Here is a 20,781-nt window from a genome sequence, read left to right as displayed (position 1 = left end):
TATTTTTATTATTTTTAAATAAAAATCATAACTACATACATTAATGATAAAAACGGGGTCTTATTCTATCGATTTTATTATTTGTAGTTATTGTAATACGTTTTTTCGTGCACAGTTACAATCATTGCAGCAGTAACATTTTGATGTTCTGTCGCTGCCACACACACACACACACACACACATACACACACAGGTACATGTTGCTCCTTTAAGAGTTCGGAAACTTGATACTGTGTTTGCGCAACAATCAGCGCGGCTCGCAGCCGCCAAAGTGTCTAGACGAGCACATGATGGGAATCAACCAATGGCTCCACTGCTCTCCTCGGGGGCCCCGTGTGTGTGTATCTGAAGAAGAAAGAGAGTGAAACGGCAAAAGACCATCGAAGAATCCCATTAATCTCGCTTGAAACACGGAACGAAACCTCAAGACATCCCACGTCCGTCTATCCACCCGGAACGACCACTTTGCCGTCGCAACACAATCATTTTCTTCCGCGAGGAGCGCGTGGAACATGAATAAGGATTATAGTGAGATCCATTCATGTGCTCGGCGTCATTAAACTGCTGCAGAAGGTTTGCTTGGGAAAAAAGGTCCGTTTCGGAGATTATCGAAGATTTTTTTATGCATATCGTGCATTTCGTATTTTTCAAAAAGAAGTTTCTCATACTGTTGGGGAATGTTTACAGACTGGATGCACCGCACTATCATTATTATAGCCATCCATTTGCTAAAGTGCTGATATAGCAACAGAGTCTAATGTTGGGCTTTACTCAGGCTCTGCTTGGCTGTGCATGTGAGCACAGATCATTGATGTCGCACAGCGAGCGCACGAGCGTTTGGAGTCTTCGCGGCTCTGACCAAACATAGGAAAAACGGATGCAAACTGTTTAAATTGTCGTATGTTCAGGACGAGACGCACGGGTCTGGTTCGGCGACTCTGGAGAAGCCGTTTGGTCACCGCAGGTAAAGAAGAGGGCGATGGTGGTCCAGATGACTGGAGTGACAGCAACCCCGAGAAGATCCCCAGAACGGAATACACACCGGGAAACAATGCAGGCTCCTGCAGCAAACGCGTAGAGGAACGCGGGGAACCGGGGGTCCTTATTGACCACGATGGACCCCTCAACGAGGAGAGCGAGGGCAGGACGGTAACATGCTGTTTGTTTAGAGACCTCCCCAGAGGCAAAAACAGACTCGTTTGTCGCCTAGAACATAGGAATCACAACAACTATAGCAGTTTGAGTGGCAGAGAAGGGAAAAATGGTGCCGTGACCGAGCAAGAACTCAAGAAGTGCACTTATGCGTTTCTCAAGAAGTTGAAAGAGAAGTCTCTGGATGTTTTACTGGAAGCTGTGGATTCTCAAGGCGGGATGCCAAGTGGATGTGTTCTGGTTTCACAGACTGAAGTGCGAATTGGAGGTCAGCTGGTGTCTCCACAGTACCTGCTGTGTCGACTCTTCCGCTGGCCGGACCTGCGGCTCTCCTCTCTCCTTAAACCGCTCTGTAACTGTCAGAGCTTCAGGGCAGAGGACAGCCAGACCCTCTGCTGCAACCCTCATCACTACAGCCGTGTCTGTGGACCAGTCAAGGATGGTAAGGAAACCTCTGAATGTTTTTAGTCAAGGCTATAATGGCTTTGCTGTCCATTTGAAGTGTGTTTTCAGCCTTGCTTGTTTGCTGGTCTTAGTTGGTCTCCCAACCTGTTTGATGCTTCTAGAGGAGTTTTAGGCACTTTTTGGAAGGCCATGTTTACCCAGGCCAGGAGACCATCTTAAACCATATAAGACCATTTCAAACAAGCAAAGACCAGCAAACCCTCTTGTGTATTTTCTGTAGCATCAAATCAGGAAAAACTAATATAAATGTGATTTTTACTTGAAGCGTGGGTGAATGATGGGGAAGGGAGTTGGACAGTGATACTCCTGTTCAGGAAGTGGAATTCCCAACTAGAATCCCTCTGGGATTCTCAATTTCTCTTCTCCCTCCCTGTTCACAAAAAACACTACTCTTACATTGTGTATAAAAATGAACAGTTGCAGTTAAGAATTGATTGAACAATCATCTTTGAAGAGGGTCAAGAAAAATACACTGTAAAATTGTGATATGCTGGTTTAGTGAATGCACAACCATACATTAAAATTAATGTCTCAAGCAGTATGAATTGCACTGTAGTGCATGAGACCTTGACATGCATACAAAATGTCACTACACTCCATTAGCACCAACACTAATAATTAATGGATAATAGTTTTAAAGCAAAGTCTGATACATTGTGTTTTCCATGAAGTTTTCATTCTCTGCGTTAGCAAAATTGCAGTGTTTCCACCCACTGTTATAATGTGATTCAGAACTGGTCACTTTTGATTGGATTCCATGCATTCCTGGCACATGACAACACATCCATTGTCTTTTGATGGATGCTCTTCTTCACCTGTAATTTCCATACCAGCTGGAACCATTCTCATTTGCTGTAGAAATTCTGGAGAAACTGTGCCAAGCACTGTTACAGTATTGGATCTCTAGGTCTAGGTCTGGTCATACAGCCTTGAAAAGTCAGAGATGTGTTCAGCTTTAAAGGGATGCTCAATTTAAAGAAAACTCTAACTCAGTTCTCCCTATTTTCAGACACACCGCCTCCTCCCTACTCCCATTTCTCCCCCTTACCAGAACACAAGCCACTGAGTAAGTAATTTTGTCTTTCTCACTGTAAGCAAAGGTTCCTTGAAATAACTAATGATGTTTTAACCCTGTATGTCATGTTTTTATCAGCAGTCAAATGGAGAAAAGGTTCAATTTTTTGGCTTGTCATTTTGCAGATTCTTCCCTCCCAGTGCTGCCTTACATAGAATCCGAAGCCACGTGTTCACTCGGTGACATGTCGCTGGACTATTCAGGTTGGTGTGCAAGTCTAAAGTAAATTAATGCATTGCTTATACATATGCTTATGCTACACTTAAAAGGTTTCAAAAGATTTTTCATTCAAATAAATGCTATTCTTTTAAACGTTCTGTTCATCAAATCAAAGTTTCCACAAAAATATTAACCAGAACAACCATTTTCAGCATTAATAATAAGCACCAAATGTAATGCTGCTGAAAATTCAGCTTTGCCATCACAGGAATACATTTAAATATGTTCAATTTTAAATGAATAAAAATAATTGTAAGTATATAAATATAGAAAACAGTTATTTCATATTGTAATAATATTTCAAAGTATTTTACATGTTTGGCATAAGAGATTTCTTTCAAAAACATAGTCTTCTTTTTTTAATAAATAATGTTAGTGTGTTTACTGAATATGATGCTTTGGTTTGGACTTAAGGTTGCTGGCTGTTTTCAGAGCTGCTACATGTCAAACGGTTAGCTTATATCCATGTTATTTTTGTTAGCATTTGGTCAGCTAAGCATTCCTCTCTCTCTATCATACATATGTACATTTACCTCCAAGTCCAAACACAAATTCTCAGTGCTTAATTAATAGTTCTTGAAGTAATGACGTTGTTGCTTTCCTTCGCTGCTTTTGTTTCTGTAGTGTTATGTAGCCATATGATTTAAGGTTCTCTCTGTTCTCTCAAGCATATTTTTAATATGATGAATGCATGGTACACTTTTCTCTGGCGATTCATTCACGTAATTGTTCACTTTCACCAGTTTGAATGTGATATCTAGATGTGCCATATGCAAATAGCTAAAACTTCTTAGACGTCATCCACCAACTTTTCAGCACTGAGTCAAAATTAGATTATGAGCAACAATGGGCAGTTTTGTCAGGATGCTGACTGGGGGACTCAGGGCCTCCTGAGCTCTTATCTGCTGTGTGTCTCACAGCACTGTGCTTATTATTACCCAGCATATAGAGATCTGGAGACAAGGAACAAGATCCTCTTTTGGTGTGTCACATACGTTCTTTCCCCCTTTATATTCATGTTGTTGCTTCCTGCTGAGTTTTGCAATGCAAGCCCTGGCACAGCCAGCCAGTCGCATTTTAAAATAAGGTTTAAATTACAGGCCTCGTTGTGGCTTCCCCTCTTCCTGACAGAGCGCAGGCCAACACGCAATTTAACTAATGAAATCCTGCCTGTCTCTGCAGAGATTCTTTACAGATGTTGACAAAGAACAACTCTATCAATTGTTGGAAATTATTTGCCCCTGTTTTTTAAGGGACACGCATATTAAGGCTTTTTAGATCTTGTTACTTTTTTTGGCTGATTTATTGTAATTGCGTTTATGCGTGATTGCATGTGTCTGTCTGCATATTGCTCTCAGTTTCTCCTCAGTATTGTGACAGGGAGAAATCATTTTGCTTTTTCATCCTGACACAAGCTGTTAGCTTCATCTTAGATGGGGATCAATATGCAGTCAGTTCTCTTACCACAAATTCATCATCCAGTGGAATGAGCAGCAATATGACTTGCAAAAGAAAGATACTTCTACAATTATATCCCTCAGTATAAAGAAATGTGTGTGTATGCCTGACTTCCATGTCACTAAAAATGAAGCATATGGGATTGTTCATCCAAAAATGAAAATTCTATCATCATTTACTCACCCTCATTTCATTCCAATCATGTATGACTTTATTCATTTGAGCGCAAAGGAGTTATGTTTTGAAGGATGTTTTGACTGCTTTGTTTATATGGGGTCCCCATTGACTTTCACTGTATGGATTTACCAAAAAAAAATGTCTTTGATGCTCCACAGAAGAAACATTATGTCATACATGTTCTAAACAAGGGTAAATTATAGATTATAGAAGATTATAGAAGTTCATTTTTTGGGTGAATTGCCCCTTCAAGTGTTAATTTAGAATAAATCTTTTGATGCAGAGAAAGAAAGAAAATTGTTGGCTTGCTTTTGGAGCCGAACAATTTCGACCGCTGCTATTGTTCTAGAGTTGTGAAAATACTGGAAGTGTTCTAGAGTTCTTTGGCAGTTCTCGTCGTGGCATTTCCATTATCACCCCTCTAAGCTCCCCCACCATTCACTGGCTCAGTGGAAGGGTCTAATATGTGGAGGGAGATCTAATATTTGGCACAGCAGGACAGACAAGACTCCATCCTCTCCTTCCCCCCTCATTTTGTGGTGTTGGTTTAGGCTAGGCACACAAGCACCAAGAATGCTTTTGCAGGCACTAACAACTGTGCATGCAAAACAGAGAACTTTCTAAAGGAGAGGTTGAACGTTCCTAAACATTATCATACACCATAGCATTGCTTACAACATTAAACTAGGCACCAAATATTTGATTTGTATGTTTTTGTATAAGATCAAAGGGAGTTAAATATGAAACTTAAACAATGAGGCACTCTATGAAAAGCAGATGAAAAGATTCTCTTTCATTGACATCTGATAGTTCTTTTGCATTGTTTTACTATTTTGCATGGTTTTTCCATTGTATTTACTCTAAATCCATGAAGTTTTATGCAAATCTTCATGAAAATGATGACCTTCTTTTCTGTGTTTTTTATAGCGTATCCTTTTTTTATATATTTGAAAGTACTTACTAAGTGAGTGGCCAGAGAGTCTGAGATAATGATTTTGTATTTCCGTACCCCTCCTTAAACAAAACTTACTTCATTAACAGTGTGTCCTCTGCTTTCTGTTTGGGCCAGAGAGGGTTGAGGCTGAGCAGAATGAGGGCACAGGCCCAGGGCTTTAGATCTTCTCCCTCAATAGAGCCTGTGAAGCAAAATAATGCCATCAGTCTGTGTTTGAGTTAATCAGACTGGATAGGCTGGCGGCTGGGGGGTCAGGGGGTCGCGAGCCTTCACTGAGTGGTCAGAGAGCTGAATGCTGGCCCTCGGAGGGGGAGAGGGGGCCCTTATCGGCCCCGCGCGGGGAGAGAGGAATGTTGAGGCAGGAGCGGGGGGTGTTAGAATCAGAGATGACAGATTTTAGGCCTGTTAGTGGGGGTCGTTGCTTCTTCAGTTTCGAATCCTCTCCTGACAGGATTGGAGATTTAGAGAGTGCACATGTACTGTGTAACATCAAAAAGAATAAGAGAGCCGATATGAGAGAGGTCAAAACATTGACATTACTTGTCACGACAGCACATTACTGTAGAAATAAGCATGCCCCTGGGGCACTGGTGGCTTTCAAAAACACAAAACCTGGTGTAACTTTGCAATAAAAATGTTTGAAAATAATTTATATTGAAATAATATTTAATTATATTTAATAAGTATTATTTATTTGTTTGTTTATTTATAGCGACAATGCACATTAATGAACATCAGCATAAAAATACACATCCCTGATTATAGAAACACTGCCTTAATCATTGTTATCCAGTATTATAGTAATATAAACCACAATAATAATTATGTATTTCTAGTTTGTTTTTGTTTTTTTTACTAATCAGCCTCAAATTTGGACAAATAAAAAAGAAAAAAGTTAAATAACTTTGACAGTTTTATTAAATTAATTAAATTTCAATATGTTTTATATTATTTACAAAAAACTAATTTGTTTTATTAAATAGTTTATTTAATAAGGACAATGCATGTTAGTATGTCAAAATATAAACATGACAGATTATAGCAACATTGCTAAAATCATTGCTATCCAGTATTATAGTAATATTAACAATAGTAATAATGACACTGTGTCTGTTTTTTTTCCCACCGGTCTCTTATTAATGTAATTATAATTATTGTATGATTTTAAAATAAATAGAATTTCAATACTTTTTTAACTAAATAGAAAAATACTGCACATAGCAACCCTTTTCCTTGAATTTTTTTTAAAAATAATATTTGTACTAATATTTTGAAATTCAAGTTTCTTATGTTTTTTTTTCTTCAATCCACAGATGCCAGTATGTCTCCCTCCTCCCTGGCTCAGAACCACTGGTGTAACGTGGCATACTGGGAGCTTCGTACACGCGTGGGCCGTCTGTACCCAGTTCATGACGCTTCTCTTAGCATCTTCTATGACCTACCTCAGGGTACAGGCTTGTGCTTGGGCCTGCTCCCCCTCTCTCCACGTTCCACCTCCGTCCAGCGCACCCGTGGCAAGATTGGACACGGCATCCTCCTCAGCAAAGAGCCAGATGGAGTTTGGGCCTACAACCGCAGTCAGCACCCTATTTTTGTGAATTCCCCGACTCTGGATCATCATCCCTACCTGAGTTTGACTGTGAGGAGAGTCATGCCAGGCTACTCCATAAAGGTTTTTGACTATGAGAAGTCGTGCCAAATTCAACCCCCCAGCGATTTGGTGCGCATGGAAGGGCCATACGACCCAAACAGTGTGAGGATCAGTTTTGCCAAGGGCTGGGGACCATGCTACTCAAGACAGTTAATTACATCATGCCCATGCTGGTTAGAGATTTTACTGAACAGCCACAGATAATGTATACACATGAACAAATGCAGACATATACATTGCTCTTACCACACCCTGCACACACTTACTACAAACGCTCAGACGCCCACAGCCACAATCCCAAATGTAATCTATCGAAATTTAATATAAAGTTTTATATAAACGTATTATATGGAATACTTGTAAATACTGAGTCATTTTTACAACATAATTATTTATGTATGGTGCAATGTCTTTATGGATGGACAGAGGAAATAAAAACAAAAGAAATGCATTTCGGAGTTCTGTGTGGAATTTACATCTCTTGTAATATTGTACTAATTTATATATATATATATATATATATATATATATATACACACACACTGATTTTTGTAATAGTGCACAATATATATATATATATATATATATATATATATATATATATATATATATATATATATATAGCAATATATTTAAAGACATAGGACTATTGTTTCACCATATGAAAATGTGTAAAAAAAAAAATAATTTTCATTTCATTTAATATTACACATGATTAATATCAGTGTTGTAGTATGTTTTATGTATGTTTAAGCTAGCTGCTATCAATCAGAAAATCTAATTTAATTTCGCCCTTATTATCAGTGCTGAGCTTACAGTCATGAATTTATCACTGGGTCTTTTGTCTGTGATGACAGATGTTTGATGTTTGGCTGACATCATGAATAAAACTATATAAATGTTATGGGATATATAAAATATTTGCCAATGAAACGAATCAAGGCTGTTATCTAGAGATCATTTGGAAATTTCAAATTAGCTCAAAACTCAAGTACTTCATTTGTCTGTTGAACAGGGCATATAGTGTTCTTCAAACATCTCATCTTTTCATTCCATTTGTTAATGTACAAAGTGACTATTACTTTGCTTTCACATCACATTAAAGGGAGACTCCACCCCAAAATGAAAATTTTGTCAGTAATCACTTACCCCCATGTCGTTCCAAACCCGTAAAAGCTCTGTTCGTCTTCGGAACACAATTTAAGATATTTTGGATGAAAACCAGGAGATATGAGACTGTCCCAAGTAAATAACAGTGTCAAGTTCATCCAAAATATCTTAAATTGTGTTCCGAAGAGGAACGAAGCTTTTATGGGTTTGGAACGACATGGGGGTAAGTGATTAATGACAAATTTTCCTTTTGGGGTGGAGTATCCCTTTAAGTGTCACAGCACTGTTTTCAGTGTTGCAATGCATCGGGGTCCAGGGAAGCTTTCTTTTCGTGCCATTGTTTGTTCTAGAGGGCGACCGCGTAGTGGCTAGCTTACTCAGCAGTCTGCCTGGCCCCACCTCATCCCTTTTAAAACAGGACTCCCAGAAAGCAACATAGACATTATCCCTGCGCCACGCTGCCCTGGCCGCCCAGCTCCAGACACATTTTTCAGCTCTGTGAGCACTGTATTATGACTGTGGAGACAGAAGAGAAAAAGCACTTTTGAACATTTGTATCTGTGCAGGGAAACGGAAAAATGGAGGCCTTTGCATTTAGCATGTTTGTCTCCTCAAGAGCTGATGCTGCTTTTCAGGGTGGATTTGGATAGATTAAACTTTTTAAATCAACACTGCATTCTCCCACATTTCTCAGGATTTCTCAGCAGTGCATAAAACTACATAGTCAGCTCAAATAATATTGTCTGTTCTCTTATATGCATGAATGTTTTTTAGTTTCTATCTCTAATTGATCTCATTTGTCACATTCTGGAAGCAGGATCTCTGGCTCTCAGCTGTGTTTCTGCGTGAGGTTTCTAGCCGTGGTGTTTTTAACTCCATGGTGGGCTGACCTCACAGTGAACTGGATTACTGAGTGAGTGTGGTGATTTTGGATCAGCCAGTGCTGCTCCAATTCGGTTTCTACCACAAAAGATCATACCAGTTTGGGATTCAGTCGTTTAACTTGCAAAGAATTAACTCAAATACTTGCCCTTTGTATATGTGAACAGAGATGATTTTCCTAGAGAATGTTCTGTACATCCCATTTAACTACGACACGCTGTAAAATCTAACAATTGCCTTTCTTTGAGATGGCTAATGTAATTAACTTGTGTATCTCATTTTGGCGATCTTGTGCTTTGAGTTGAAGGTACATTCGAAAATAAAGAAAAATAGCTGAATAAGATAAATGAATTACAACACTAATTTTTTATATACTTCTGTTATTAGATTTACAATGCTACAGTCACTAATTAGAGTGACAAACACTATCTTTTTATGAAAAGAAAGATAATCATTTTTGGAGGAATTTAAGATAATCTGCTAAAATCAGTGAATGCATGATTGTTAATCACCACTGTAAAGTTATTGCTCATTGAATTCATGGAAAAACCCTAAGGCTCGAAAAGGATCAACCTAATTAAATCTCAATGGTACAATAGAGCTGTGAGACCTTTAAGAAGAGATCTAAAGCAGATTAAACCAATAAAAAAAATGCAGAGATGCCATTTGACGTCATATAAAACATTTAATTACATATCAGCTAATTCATTTTTCCCCAAATGTCCCCATTTCTTTTGGACATTCTTTGTTCCCATTCAGTCTTGAAAATGCATGGTGAGTGAAACAAAAGTAGGCAGCATCATAAATCATTCTGTCATCAGGTAATTATCTAAATATAATATTTAGCCTTTATTTTCTTTCACCCTTTTTCTTTTTATTTAAATCATTCAGCAGCCCTATAACTCTTAGATTATTTAAAGTCCATGTATATATGTGATGTGTCTGTGATGTATACGTTTGTGTGTGTGTAGAGTTTGGCGTGTAGGCATATTGGTGTTTATTCTTAATCCTGTCTCTGTTTTGTTTCTGTAAGCACTATGTCTGTCAGCCACTGTAGTAATTATAGTGAGACTGGAAGCCTGGCTCGGGACGGCCCGCTCCTTAAACATCCTTCAGACATAACACTGCTAGACCCAGATCCTGAAACCCTGCCAAAACCATTTCCCTACCCTTTCGCTTCTTTTCAAAGTCCTCTCTCTCTTCATCTATGTCCCCCTCTCGTTTGGATCTCCAAAGCTCTTTGAATTACCCCAAACCGTTGGATAAGTATCTGTCTATGGAGGTGGTTTTCATTTTGGGCTGTTTTACTTGCTGAGGAAAAATATTTGTCTTTGCTCCATCATATAATTTTGAATTATTATATTTTTACAGGCTTGCAGGGTTTTTTTTATTTATTTTTTTATCAAGTATAAACTGTGTACTTTATGAAAGACTGAGCCACTGTAGACTGTCCAGCATTTCCTGTCAATAGCTCTGCAGCAGAGAAATCAATATGGTCCCCATGGAGCCAGACACAGTTCTGCTGTTCAGCTCCAGCGTTTATCAGACAGGCCACAGTGATATATAAAGAAGATAATCCATTCTTCATTTTATTCCTGATGGGCACATAGTGGCGTTCATCTGTTTGTGTGTGGGCGTGTGTGTATCAGTGGGTGACTATTAACTTTCAGAATTCGTTGATAGCTTTTCGTTCATACATTGATATATGAACATGAACATGAATATATATATGTGTGTGTGTGTGTGTGTGTGTGTGTGTGTGTGTGTGTGTGTGTGTGTGTGTGTGTGTGTGTTTGTATGAAGAGTTTATTTGCAAAAACAAATGTTTTTTTTTCATGTTTTTTATTATGTTGTCATGTTTTTATTGTGTTTTGTTGTGTTAGTTGGCTAGCATTTTTTTTTTTTTTTTCAAAATAACCAAACTGCAGTTTGATTGAGATAATTGGAATGCACAATGAAAAAACATGATTTTTGAAAACTGAATTGTTTTTGGAATTGAACTCTATATATGTATTTTTTTTACAGTGTATTATTGATAAATGATAAGCTATTGATAAATTCTAAAACGAAAGGTTAATAGTTGCCCACTGATTTTAGACTTTCTACTTTAAAATTTAACCTTTATTTCAGTGTGTTACTTGCTGTTTCTTTAAATTTATTTATAAAATTGTTTGTTAAGTTTACTAACAATTTCTGAGTCAAAACTGTTTCAAAGTAAATCTTAAATCATTTTCATTGCACATTCTCATTTGATTAACTGACCTTATATTTATTTATATGTGAATTTTCAGTGTTAAGTTTCTATTCTATTCTATTCTATTCTATTCTATTCTATTCTATTCTATTCTATGGGTTTTTAACTAGAAAATGACTGCATTTACAATCTGTCATTCATAGTCATGATTTCAGGATGTTTAATAAAAAAATATATATATTTGCAGATATATTAACATGATTTATGAAGTATGGTGCTTGAACAGTACTTTTTACATTATTAGGTAACAATTTGGTATTGTAAAAAAGTATTAGTATGTACTCCACACACACACACACACACACACACACACACACACACACACACACACACACACACACACACACACTTTCTCTATTTTCTCACCTTTGCTCTCTCTCTCTGTCTCTCTCTCTTTCTCTCTCCATTTTCTCACCTTTGCTCTCACTCTCTCTCTCTCTCCACAGGAGGATCGGATGTTCTCAAGTCTCCAGGAGGGCAGTCGGCCGGCAGACGGACTGGCTCCACACTAGACTGGGCATCCGTACACAGTCAGACATTTTCTCATCAGTTTTACTTCCACTAGCCTCAGCTAAACATGCCTGTTGCTAGCAAACATTCTCACACATACATATGCATAGACACACATACTGTATATACACACAAATACACGAGAAACCACATGCATGCCTTCAAATTCATTTATGGTATTCATTATCTTAATCTCTATATATATAGTATTCCCCTCAAGTCTAAGTAATCCAGCACATTTACTGGATACACAGTGTATATATATATATATATATATATATTATGTGATATTCAAGGATATGATGACAGACAGTTATTCAATTATTTAGGCAAACACACAACCATATATCCACACATTATATTGTGGCATTTTTTACTTATTTATTTTTAATTACAGTGGATAAATAAACAAGTAATAACTATTGTAATTAATTTTGTAACTTGATGAGGTTCATACTACAACAGACAATGTAACAAAGTATGTTAGTCTGTGTTATTTTGACAAGTCCTCATAAAAAAGTAAATTTTTATAAATCATCATCATCATCATCATCTCTCTTTCTTTCATGCTCTCTCGCTCAGTGAAACCAGAGCAGGGGGCATTCCTTCCTAAAATGGCTCCCTCTTCCTCTGTCTCATCCTGTGGTGTTATTGAAGCAGTATTTCAGGCCTGTCATAAAGTCCCTTAGGGATAAAGTATCATAACTACCTAAATAAGTGTCTCCAGATGATTAGATAAGTCTTAACACCTCAAGATTAAAATAACGTAAGGTCCTTAATTGTATTATTTTTAATTGTATATGTTTTTCACACTTCATTACATGACATATCCTATAGGTTTTAGATTCAGCTTAAAATATAATTTTCTTACTTTGAGAAATATTTATTTTTTGGGGAAAGGGGATGGGGGTGGGTGTAAAAACTTATTCTGCTATCAATTGCTGCCACCTGGTGGCGTCTGAACTAACTACATGCCCGTAAGAACCTTCAGGAAGGAGCAGGACAATCCTCTGGCATCATGTTTTGGCTACTGGCCATGCAGCTAGTCAATATTTTCCTGGAAGACACATTAGATGTGAATGCTCACTGGAGCCAAGCAACCTCAGATGTTTTCCTTTGCCGTTCCTGCTTCCATTCATGAGGAGTTGGAGCTCAGCCCAAATAGCTGTGTGATCCGTTAGTGATTTATAACGGTGCTGTATTGTTTAATCTCCTAAATTATACTAGCAGACACTGGAAATGTTTCCATGGTTTTCTAAACGCTGCCTAACCATGATGAATTTTTTCAACCCACATGCCTGGAGTCTTTTGCCTGAGACATGTGAGAGATACACTGAACTATTCATAATAGTCTAATTAAATAGTCTGTCAGCAATTTTCTTGTCTGCCTTCCTTGCTGAAAAATCCAGCTTAAAGTGATATCTGTGTTTTAGAAGAAGGTAACTGGTTTCTAACTGGTCTAAGTTGGACATTAGCTGATTTAACATAGTAGACCGTCTTGCATCACCAATAAACTTGTGAGCAGCTGATCAAACCAGCTTAAAGGAATAGCTCTCCCAAAAATTAAAGATTGCTGTAAATGTACTTACCCTCAGGCCATCCAAGATGTGAATGAGTTTGTTTCTTCATTGGAACGAATTTGGAGAATTTTAGCATTACATCACTGGTTGATCCTCCTCAGTGAATGGGTGCCATCAGAATGAGAGTCAAAACAGCTGATAAAAACATCACAGTAATCCACAAGTAATCCACATGACTCCAGCCTATTAATTAACATCTTGTGAAGTGAAAAGCTGCGTGTTTGTAAGAAACAAATCCACTCTTAAGATGTTTTTAACTTCATATAATTGCTTCTAATTAAAATACGAGTTTTCTATCTATAATATTGCTTCCTACTTCTGGATTGCTTTTCCTACTTGTGATGCTTTTATCAGCTGTTTGGAAATTCAGTCTCTTTCAGTCCACTACATAAAACACACAAAGTGAGTTATGAGGTGCATTTCTCTCTGTGCGTTTATTAGTAAATTACAGTAAATGGAAAGTTTTAGGAGTGAATTGCGTGTTGGCTTTTGCCACTCTAAATAAAGGCTTGTGCTTAATTAAAGAGTATTCCGTGATCAAGCTCTTCTGTAATGGGCTGTGTTTATCCCTCTCCATGTGTGAGGCAAGAGCTAAAGAGACTAGACTGTTCAGACCCCGTGTTTGCTCAAGTTATATTTTTAAAGTCTGTTATTTCCTCTTAAGAATATTTGCAGTGCACACAACAGTATTTAAGTGTGGATTAAAGGGTGCTTGTAAAGCTGCTTCGAACCCCTTCGGAGCCCCTGCTTCTCAGACCCCACCCAACAGCAGCAGACCTAAGCCCAGTCCTGCATCCACTCACACTAAACTCACTGCGACAGCCCAGCTCTCAAAACTGCTGAGAGTCTAATGCACTGGACTGGTCCATCACTCACATTTACTCTGACCTAGCAGATGACAAATGTAGACAGAAAAGGGAAAATCTAAAATAAATACGCTTATTAATGAATAAAACCACACTATAATACTGTTGGGAAAAAATGGTTTGATGAATGGTACATAGCTGCCTTCTAATTGGTTTTAAAGCTGATCATTAGCTGGTTGACCAGTTATCATGTTACACAAACTAATGACTACCTAACAGGTATGACCAACTGGTTACTAGTTTGCCCCATATAGCAAGAAAATTATGAATAATGCAAAAAAAAAAAAAAAAAAAAAAAAAAAAAAAAACCTGACCTGAGTAGTTCAACAAAACCCTATTAAAAATACCAGCATATATATAAATACAATCTATATTACCAATATATTTTTGTTGTATATTTGTAAATATATTTATTGTGCAAATTAAATGTTAAAATTCTCTACTTATGATAATTCGCGAACTAAATAACGGCGATTGGCCAATCAGAACTCGGTGCTGTAACAAGCTGTGCACAAGCGAAGCAAGTTTTCGTCATTTTTCGTGCAAAATGGTTCAAGCGCAACTTTAGAAGTTTTTTAAAAAGAAGACAACAGAAGATATGACTTTTCCTTGATTAGAATTTAAAGACATTCCCCTAACATAATGTTATTGTGCTATATGTGTGACTGTGAGGGACTGAGAGCTGACAAGTGTCACCAACTTTGCAAAAAACCAAACAAAAACACATCTTGAGAGTCCAGAAGCATTCACTGCGCAATGAAGCCCATTAGAATGCAGTTAGAATGCCCTTATAATTCAAGCAAAGAAAGAAAAAATACCCATGTATGAGTTTTTATGTTTTATATTCATTGCACAAGCAATGTACTTTTCTGAATATCTGCACATAAATATGCTAATAATTTTATTAATTATAACGCAGTGTTTCATTCCTTGAATCTGTTTTTGAACGAATCATGTGAGCCAGTGATTCAACACTGAATCAGCCGTTTTGAACAAATCGTTTGATTTGAATGATTCAATAAATCATTTATTAAAACAGGGATTTGCTGCCACCCCCGGGCGTTTTTATTGTCATCTTTACTTATCCATGACGGTCCTAAACCAGCCAAGGTGCCAGCACAAAAAACACATTCAGCAAAATATTGTTTAATTAGCAGTATTGACCCAAATTCCTCAATTTCAGACGCCAGAAGGGGGAAAAAAGCTTAAAAATAATAGTTTGTTTTATAAGGCTAATTTTTTTATTAAAAAAAAAACTTTTTTAGACAAATGAATTTGACCACACCATCCCCCCTGATTTTTTTTTTTTTTTTTTTACAATTCGTCCACTGTATGTATGTATGCATATTATTTAAAAATATATTTTTTTCTATTCTTCTGACTTGTTTTATTTTTACACTAGCATTCCCTATTCTTTTTCTACTCTACCTCTCTACCTACTATTCTATTACTTTTTATTTATTGTATATATATATATATATATATATATATATATATTATATATATATATATATATATATATATATATATATATATATAAACTTGCTGCGTATACAGCGTTAGCCATGATTTGTTACAGCACTTACATATTATTGCTCTTTTGTTAGTTTTGATTGCTTCTATTGTCCTCATTTGTAAGTCGCTTTGAATAAAAGCATCTGCTAAACGACTAAATGTAAATGTATATCTGAAAGTATATGTTTGCCACATGAAGTTGGTGGTCCAAGGTGGTCTACCAGTAAGAAAGCAGATAAAATGTTCTAAGACGTAGCTAGCTGGATTTTCCAGCTGGAACAAAAAAAGTAGCAACTTCAACAGAACGTCTTCGCCACCAGGTGGCGCTGGTTTGCCTGTGAATCTTCAAATAACAGCTGGCCGTACTGAATGCCGTCTGTACTATTATGTATACATTTTGTACAACCAGCTGAGTTACTCTAAAAACAATTGGAGGGCAAGCTAAAAAGACTTTTATTTGTGTGGTAACATCCCATATATAATAAACTAATTAGAATATCTTCAACTCTGTCCAAATAAAAGGTCAAGATGGCCCGGTACAGTAGCACCATCACCATTTATGGTCTCTGTTAGATTTTAGTCAGCGCTTGCTGATCCGTGTCACTCTGCCCTCAGTATTTCCAACACACAGTTGGCTATTCGCTCTGACTCATGGGTGCTAAGACCAGTATGCATCACACTCAGCACAATAGAGGAGTCAGATCTCCAGCCTGGTTCACGCATCAGCACGTGAATCATGGTAATCCTCACATGGGTGTGGATGCTTTGGGCCCGTATCAGCCACAAAATATATGCCCTCCATGCTGGGTCTGCACTCTGTTAGTCCCTGTTACTCACACAGATAAATCAAACAGAAACATACACACGGTGAGTCACTGGTGGTTTTGCAACGCAGCACACTCCTTCAATAATACAAATCCAGAGCGTCATATTACGTAACACTGGAGTGTGGGCTGGTGTTGACTAAGTGGTGGTGACAAGATTTATCACAGCCCTCAGAGCTTATCAGTGTCTTTCCACAGCATGCAAAATAACTCAACCAATCATATGTTTGGGTTATCTTGTTTATCGTTTTATTCCAACAAGGAATGCTTTAAAACAGCATTTACTCATTGTTAACATGACATGGAATGGTTGTATTTTAATGGATACAAGAGGTGTTGATAGGCTTTTAGTTTCATTGTGCTCACACTCAGGTAACATAATTATATAGTTTGGGTCTTTATGACTTTAATAGCTGTTTTTGTGCTTTGGAGAAATAAAGAATCAAACATAACATCACTTTACATTTTCAGAGCAAAAGCTGAAAACAGCATGATGAGTCTAATGAGTTTGACCTTCCTCTGCTTTTTTCAGTTCAGTGCACTGCAGAGGTATGACCTTCATTCTTTGTGTACAGTATGAAGACTTCAGGATATGTGTCTATATGACAGCATAGTGAATGTTTATGACACTGACTGAGGAGTGGCTTTTCTTCAAAGTTAAAGGTTTTATGGAGGTGTGTGTGTATGTTTGTGTGTGTGTGTGTGTGTGTGTGTGTGTGTGTGTGTGTGTGTGTGTGTGTGTGTGTGTGTGTGTGTGTGTGTGTGTGTGTGTGTGTGTTTGTGTGTGTGCGTTTGCATATGCCGGTTGTTGTGTTTTGGATCTGTGTGAGTCTGTGGACAGATTGATGGATTTAAAATATCAAAAAAACTTGGGTTGTTTTGTGCTCTGCTGCCTGGAATCTTCATGCTGTCGTGGTGTGCCAGCTCTCAACATAACACCCTACTTATGTCGGCCATAAAACGTGCCTTAATCACACCCTATGGAGTTGCAAATTTCTCAGGTATGCTCGTAAACACACACACACACACACACACACACACACACACACACACACACACACACACACACACACACACACACACACACACACACACACATTTTCTCAAGCAATACAGTGCAAATGGGGACATATCATAGATTTCTACGGGTTTTATATACAGATAATTATGAATAACTCACATGATAAACCTAACAGAAAACTTTTTAGAATTAAAACAAAACTTTCATTAATACACTATCATTAAAAGGAGTATGACATTTGAATGAATCATAAGATTACAAAAGATTTCTATTTCAAACACATGCTGAACTTTATATTCATAAAATAATCCTGGAAAAAGGTATCCCAATTTCCACAAAAATATTAAGCTGCACAATGATTTTCAACATTGATAAAAGAAAAATATATTTCTTGAGCACCAAATCAGCATAATATTATGATCAAATAAATGCAGCATTGGTGAACAATAGAGACTTCTTTCAAAAACATCAAAAAGACACAATTTTAACAAAAATATATAGCATTTTCATAAATAAGAATTTCTCAGATGTTCTCAAATGCAGGTTTTGTCAGATTTAGCTCACTTCCAGGAACAAACCTTCGCTCAAAGTATAGCTAAGTATGTACACACTAAACATTTAGGTGATGCATTGCTATCATAATAACATCTGCACACACACATAGGGTAAAAGACACTTAGTGATTTTGGTAACACTTTAGTATATGGACCAGTTCTCACTATTAACTAGTTGCATTAGCACATATTCAGCATGACCATATTCTGCATCCCTTATACCCAATACCTAAATTTAACAACTACCTTATTAACTAATTCATAAGCAGCACATTAGGAGTTTATTGAGGCAAAAGTCATATTTAATGGTTTGTTGATAACAAGAATTAGACCTTAAAATATAAAGTGACCATAATTTTACACTTGAAAATTTTTTTTAAACAAAAATGTATGCATGTAAACAACATAGAGATCCCACCACGCACAAACACTGCTTCTCAGAGCTTCACAGAACTTGCTCTTGGCAGAAATATTTGTTTATCTCTCAGTATCTTTCACTCACAACATACTGGCACAAAGTCATCACATCAGAACTGTTTTCCGAAATGATTTAGTGGCATTTCTTTCCATCTGTCTCCTTCAGCAGTACACTTTATACGCATAAAGTTATCTTGTGAGAACACTATGCCAATGCAACAGAGAAAAACATGTTACACAAAAGGAATATTCAAAAGAACCCATTATATACTGAGAAAAATGCTCATATATGTTTAAGATAATACTTAACTGGCCTAAATAACAAAAACTAAAGAAAACAAATAGTCTGACATTGATGCTGTTGTCCAGCTGAGATGCTCTACTGGTGTTTTCAGTTCTGCTGAACATGTACAGATGAAGCCGAGATCATTGCTCTCTTACAGCTGTCCTTTATCACATTGGTACTAGTATTGTGTTACACACTGTTGATTAGACATAAGCTTCATCTTATCACTCTAACACATGTCCTCCACCGGGACATAGTTCAGCCCCCTCCGACTCTCTTTACCACCTTGTAGCTCCCCAGGGTCTCTTGAGTCCAAGTATGCACAATACCCTCATCAGCCATCGGATTGTATAGGACCATTACTCATTCACACAGCCTTGCCTTTTGTGTGAGGCAATTCTTCAGACGAATGCATGCACGCACACACAGACATATATACCCCCAAATCCCCCCACTTCGCTCTTCTAGATCCCATCTGCCCCCTACCCCCACACATCTACAACTACAAGCCCCCTAGGGCCTGGACTTCATCCCTTACTTCACCCCTAAACCAGCTGTCCAGGAGCCGAAGCCCCTGAGGGAATAAGCAGGTGCTGAGCTTGTGCTGGCCACTGCAGTCAAGCTGCACATTTTAATACTGGCAGCTTCCATCCTGCCACACGCCGTCATGCAGATACATGATGAACATGAACACACACACACACACACACATGTTTGCTTACATGAAGATTTATCATACAGACCTTTGTAAAACTATAAACTATCATTCAAAAATTCAATAAGATTTTTTTTTTACAGTTTTAAAAATAAGTATTTTATACAATATAGTATAAATAGTCTTATTCTGAAATATTAGTACAATTTAAAATAACTGTTGTATGTTTTAATATATTTTAAAGTGTCATTTATTCCTGTGATGGCAATCCTGAATTTTCCACAGCCACATTAGTCTTCAGTGTCACATGATTCTTCAGAAATTATTTCTATATGTTGATTTGGTGCTCAAGACACATTTCTTTTTATTATAAATGTTGAAAATGGTTGTGCTGTTTAATATTTCTGTTTCAGAAAAATTCAGAAATATCGCCATCAGTTTTGAGTATATATTGACTATAACCATGTGGGAGGACAAAAAGAAAGGAAATGCTATAAAAATATACATCAGATGTTCTTTAAAATAGATAAAAGACTTAGCGAGAATAGTTAGCGAACTGTTTTAACAATTTATCAAGGATTGCCATACATAAATTTAACTAAATGTGTGGTCAAACTCTAATGACAAGCTATTTAAAACTCTCCAGATTAAAATGGTTAAAAATTCATGAAAATTGCATTGATGTGTTATAATTACATCTTAGGAAATTTAGAAACTGACATTAAACCTGCACAATTCTTACTTACTGCTTCCTTTTTGCGTAATATATCATGTGTAAAGGGACAAAAATCTTGGGCTCAGTCTGATAAGGGTAAATCAAATCTGGCTAGTGCAGGCCCTTGTGTTTTCATTTTGTATGTAACAGCTGGCCCTTGGCTGCACACATTTCTCTTGACACTCCTGATCTAAACTCCCACTAGCATGTGTGTGTGTGTGTGTGTGTGTGTTCCCCAAGATGATGGTCAGTTATAACTATATATGACAGACACCAAACAAAAACCATTTAGGTTAAAACCTTATAACCTAAAAAAAACTATAAATTATATATTACAAACTATACATACAAATAAATAATGATTTTAATGATGTTAATGATAAAATATTATCACAAGGCCACACAAGAAATAAAAAGTGAAGGAAATGTTATAATACCTC

General features: G+C 37.1%; 1 protein-coding gene across 1 annotated transcript; it reads left to right on the top strand.

Annotated features, from left to right (window-relative positions):
• Window positions 1-243: 243 nt before the first annotated feature.
• On the top strand, window positions 244-7,603 carry smad6a (SMAD family member 6a). Its single transcript, XM_042727763.1, has 4 exons — window positions 244-1,594; window positions 2,627-2,683; window positions 2,818-2,895; window positions 6,815-7,603. Exons 1-4 carry the CDS (start codon window positions 901-903, stop codon window positions 7,354-7,356), a joined length of 1,371 nt encoding a protein of 456 aa, XP_042583697.1. The 5' UTR covers window positions 244-900; the 3' UTR covers window positions 7,357-7,603.
• The last annotated feature ends 13,178 nt before the right edge of the window (window positions 7,604-20,781 follow it).

The sequence above is a fragment of the Cyprinus carpio genome, chromosome B7 (assembly GCF_018340385.1).
Source record: "Cyprinus carpio isolate SPL01 chromosome B7, ASM1834038v1, whole genome shotgun sequence".
In the NCBI taxonomy this organism is placed as follows: Eukaryota; Metazoa; Chordata; class Actinopteri; order Cypriniformes; family Cyprinidae; genus Cyprinus; species Cyprinus carpio.
This window is presented reverse-complemented; position numbering and strand designations above follow the sequence as displayed.

What these genes read in the sequence shown, in the direction of transcription:
- smad6a (XM_042727763.1), top strand. Translation starts at nt 901, where the DNA reads ATGTTCAGGACGAGACGCACGGGTCTGGTTCGGCGACTCTGGAGAAGC. An exon ending in CTGTGGACCAGTCAAGGATG is followed by an intron (nt 1,595 to 2,626) that starts GTAAGGAAACCT and finishes CCCTATTTTCAG; the next exon opens with ACACACCGCCTCCTCCCTAC. An exon ending in CATGTCGCTGGACTATTCAG is followed by an intron (nt 2,896 to 6,814) that starts GTTGGTGTGCAA and finishes TTCAATCCACAG; the next exon opens with ATGCCAGTATGTCTCCCTCC.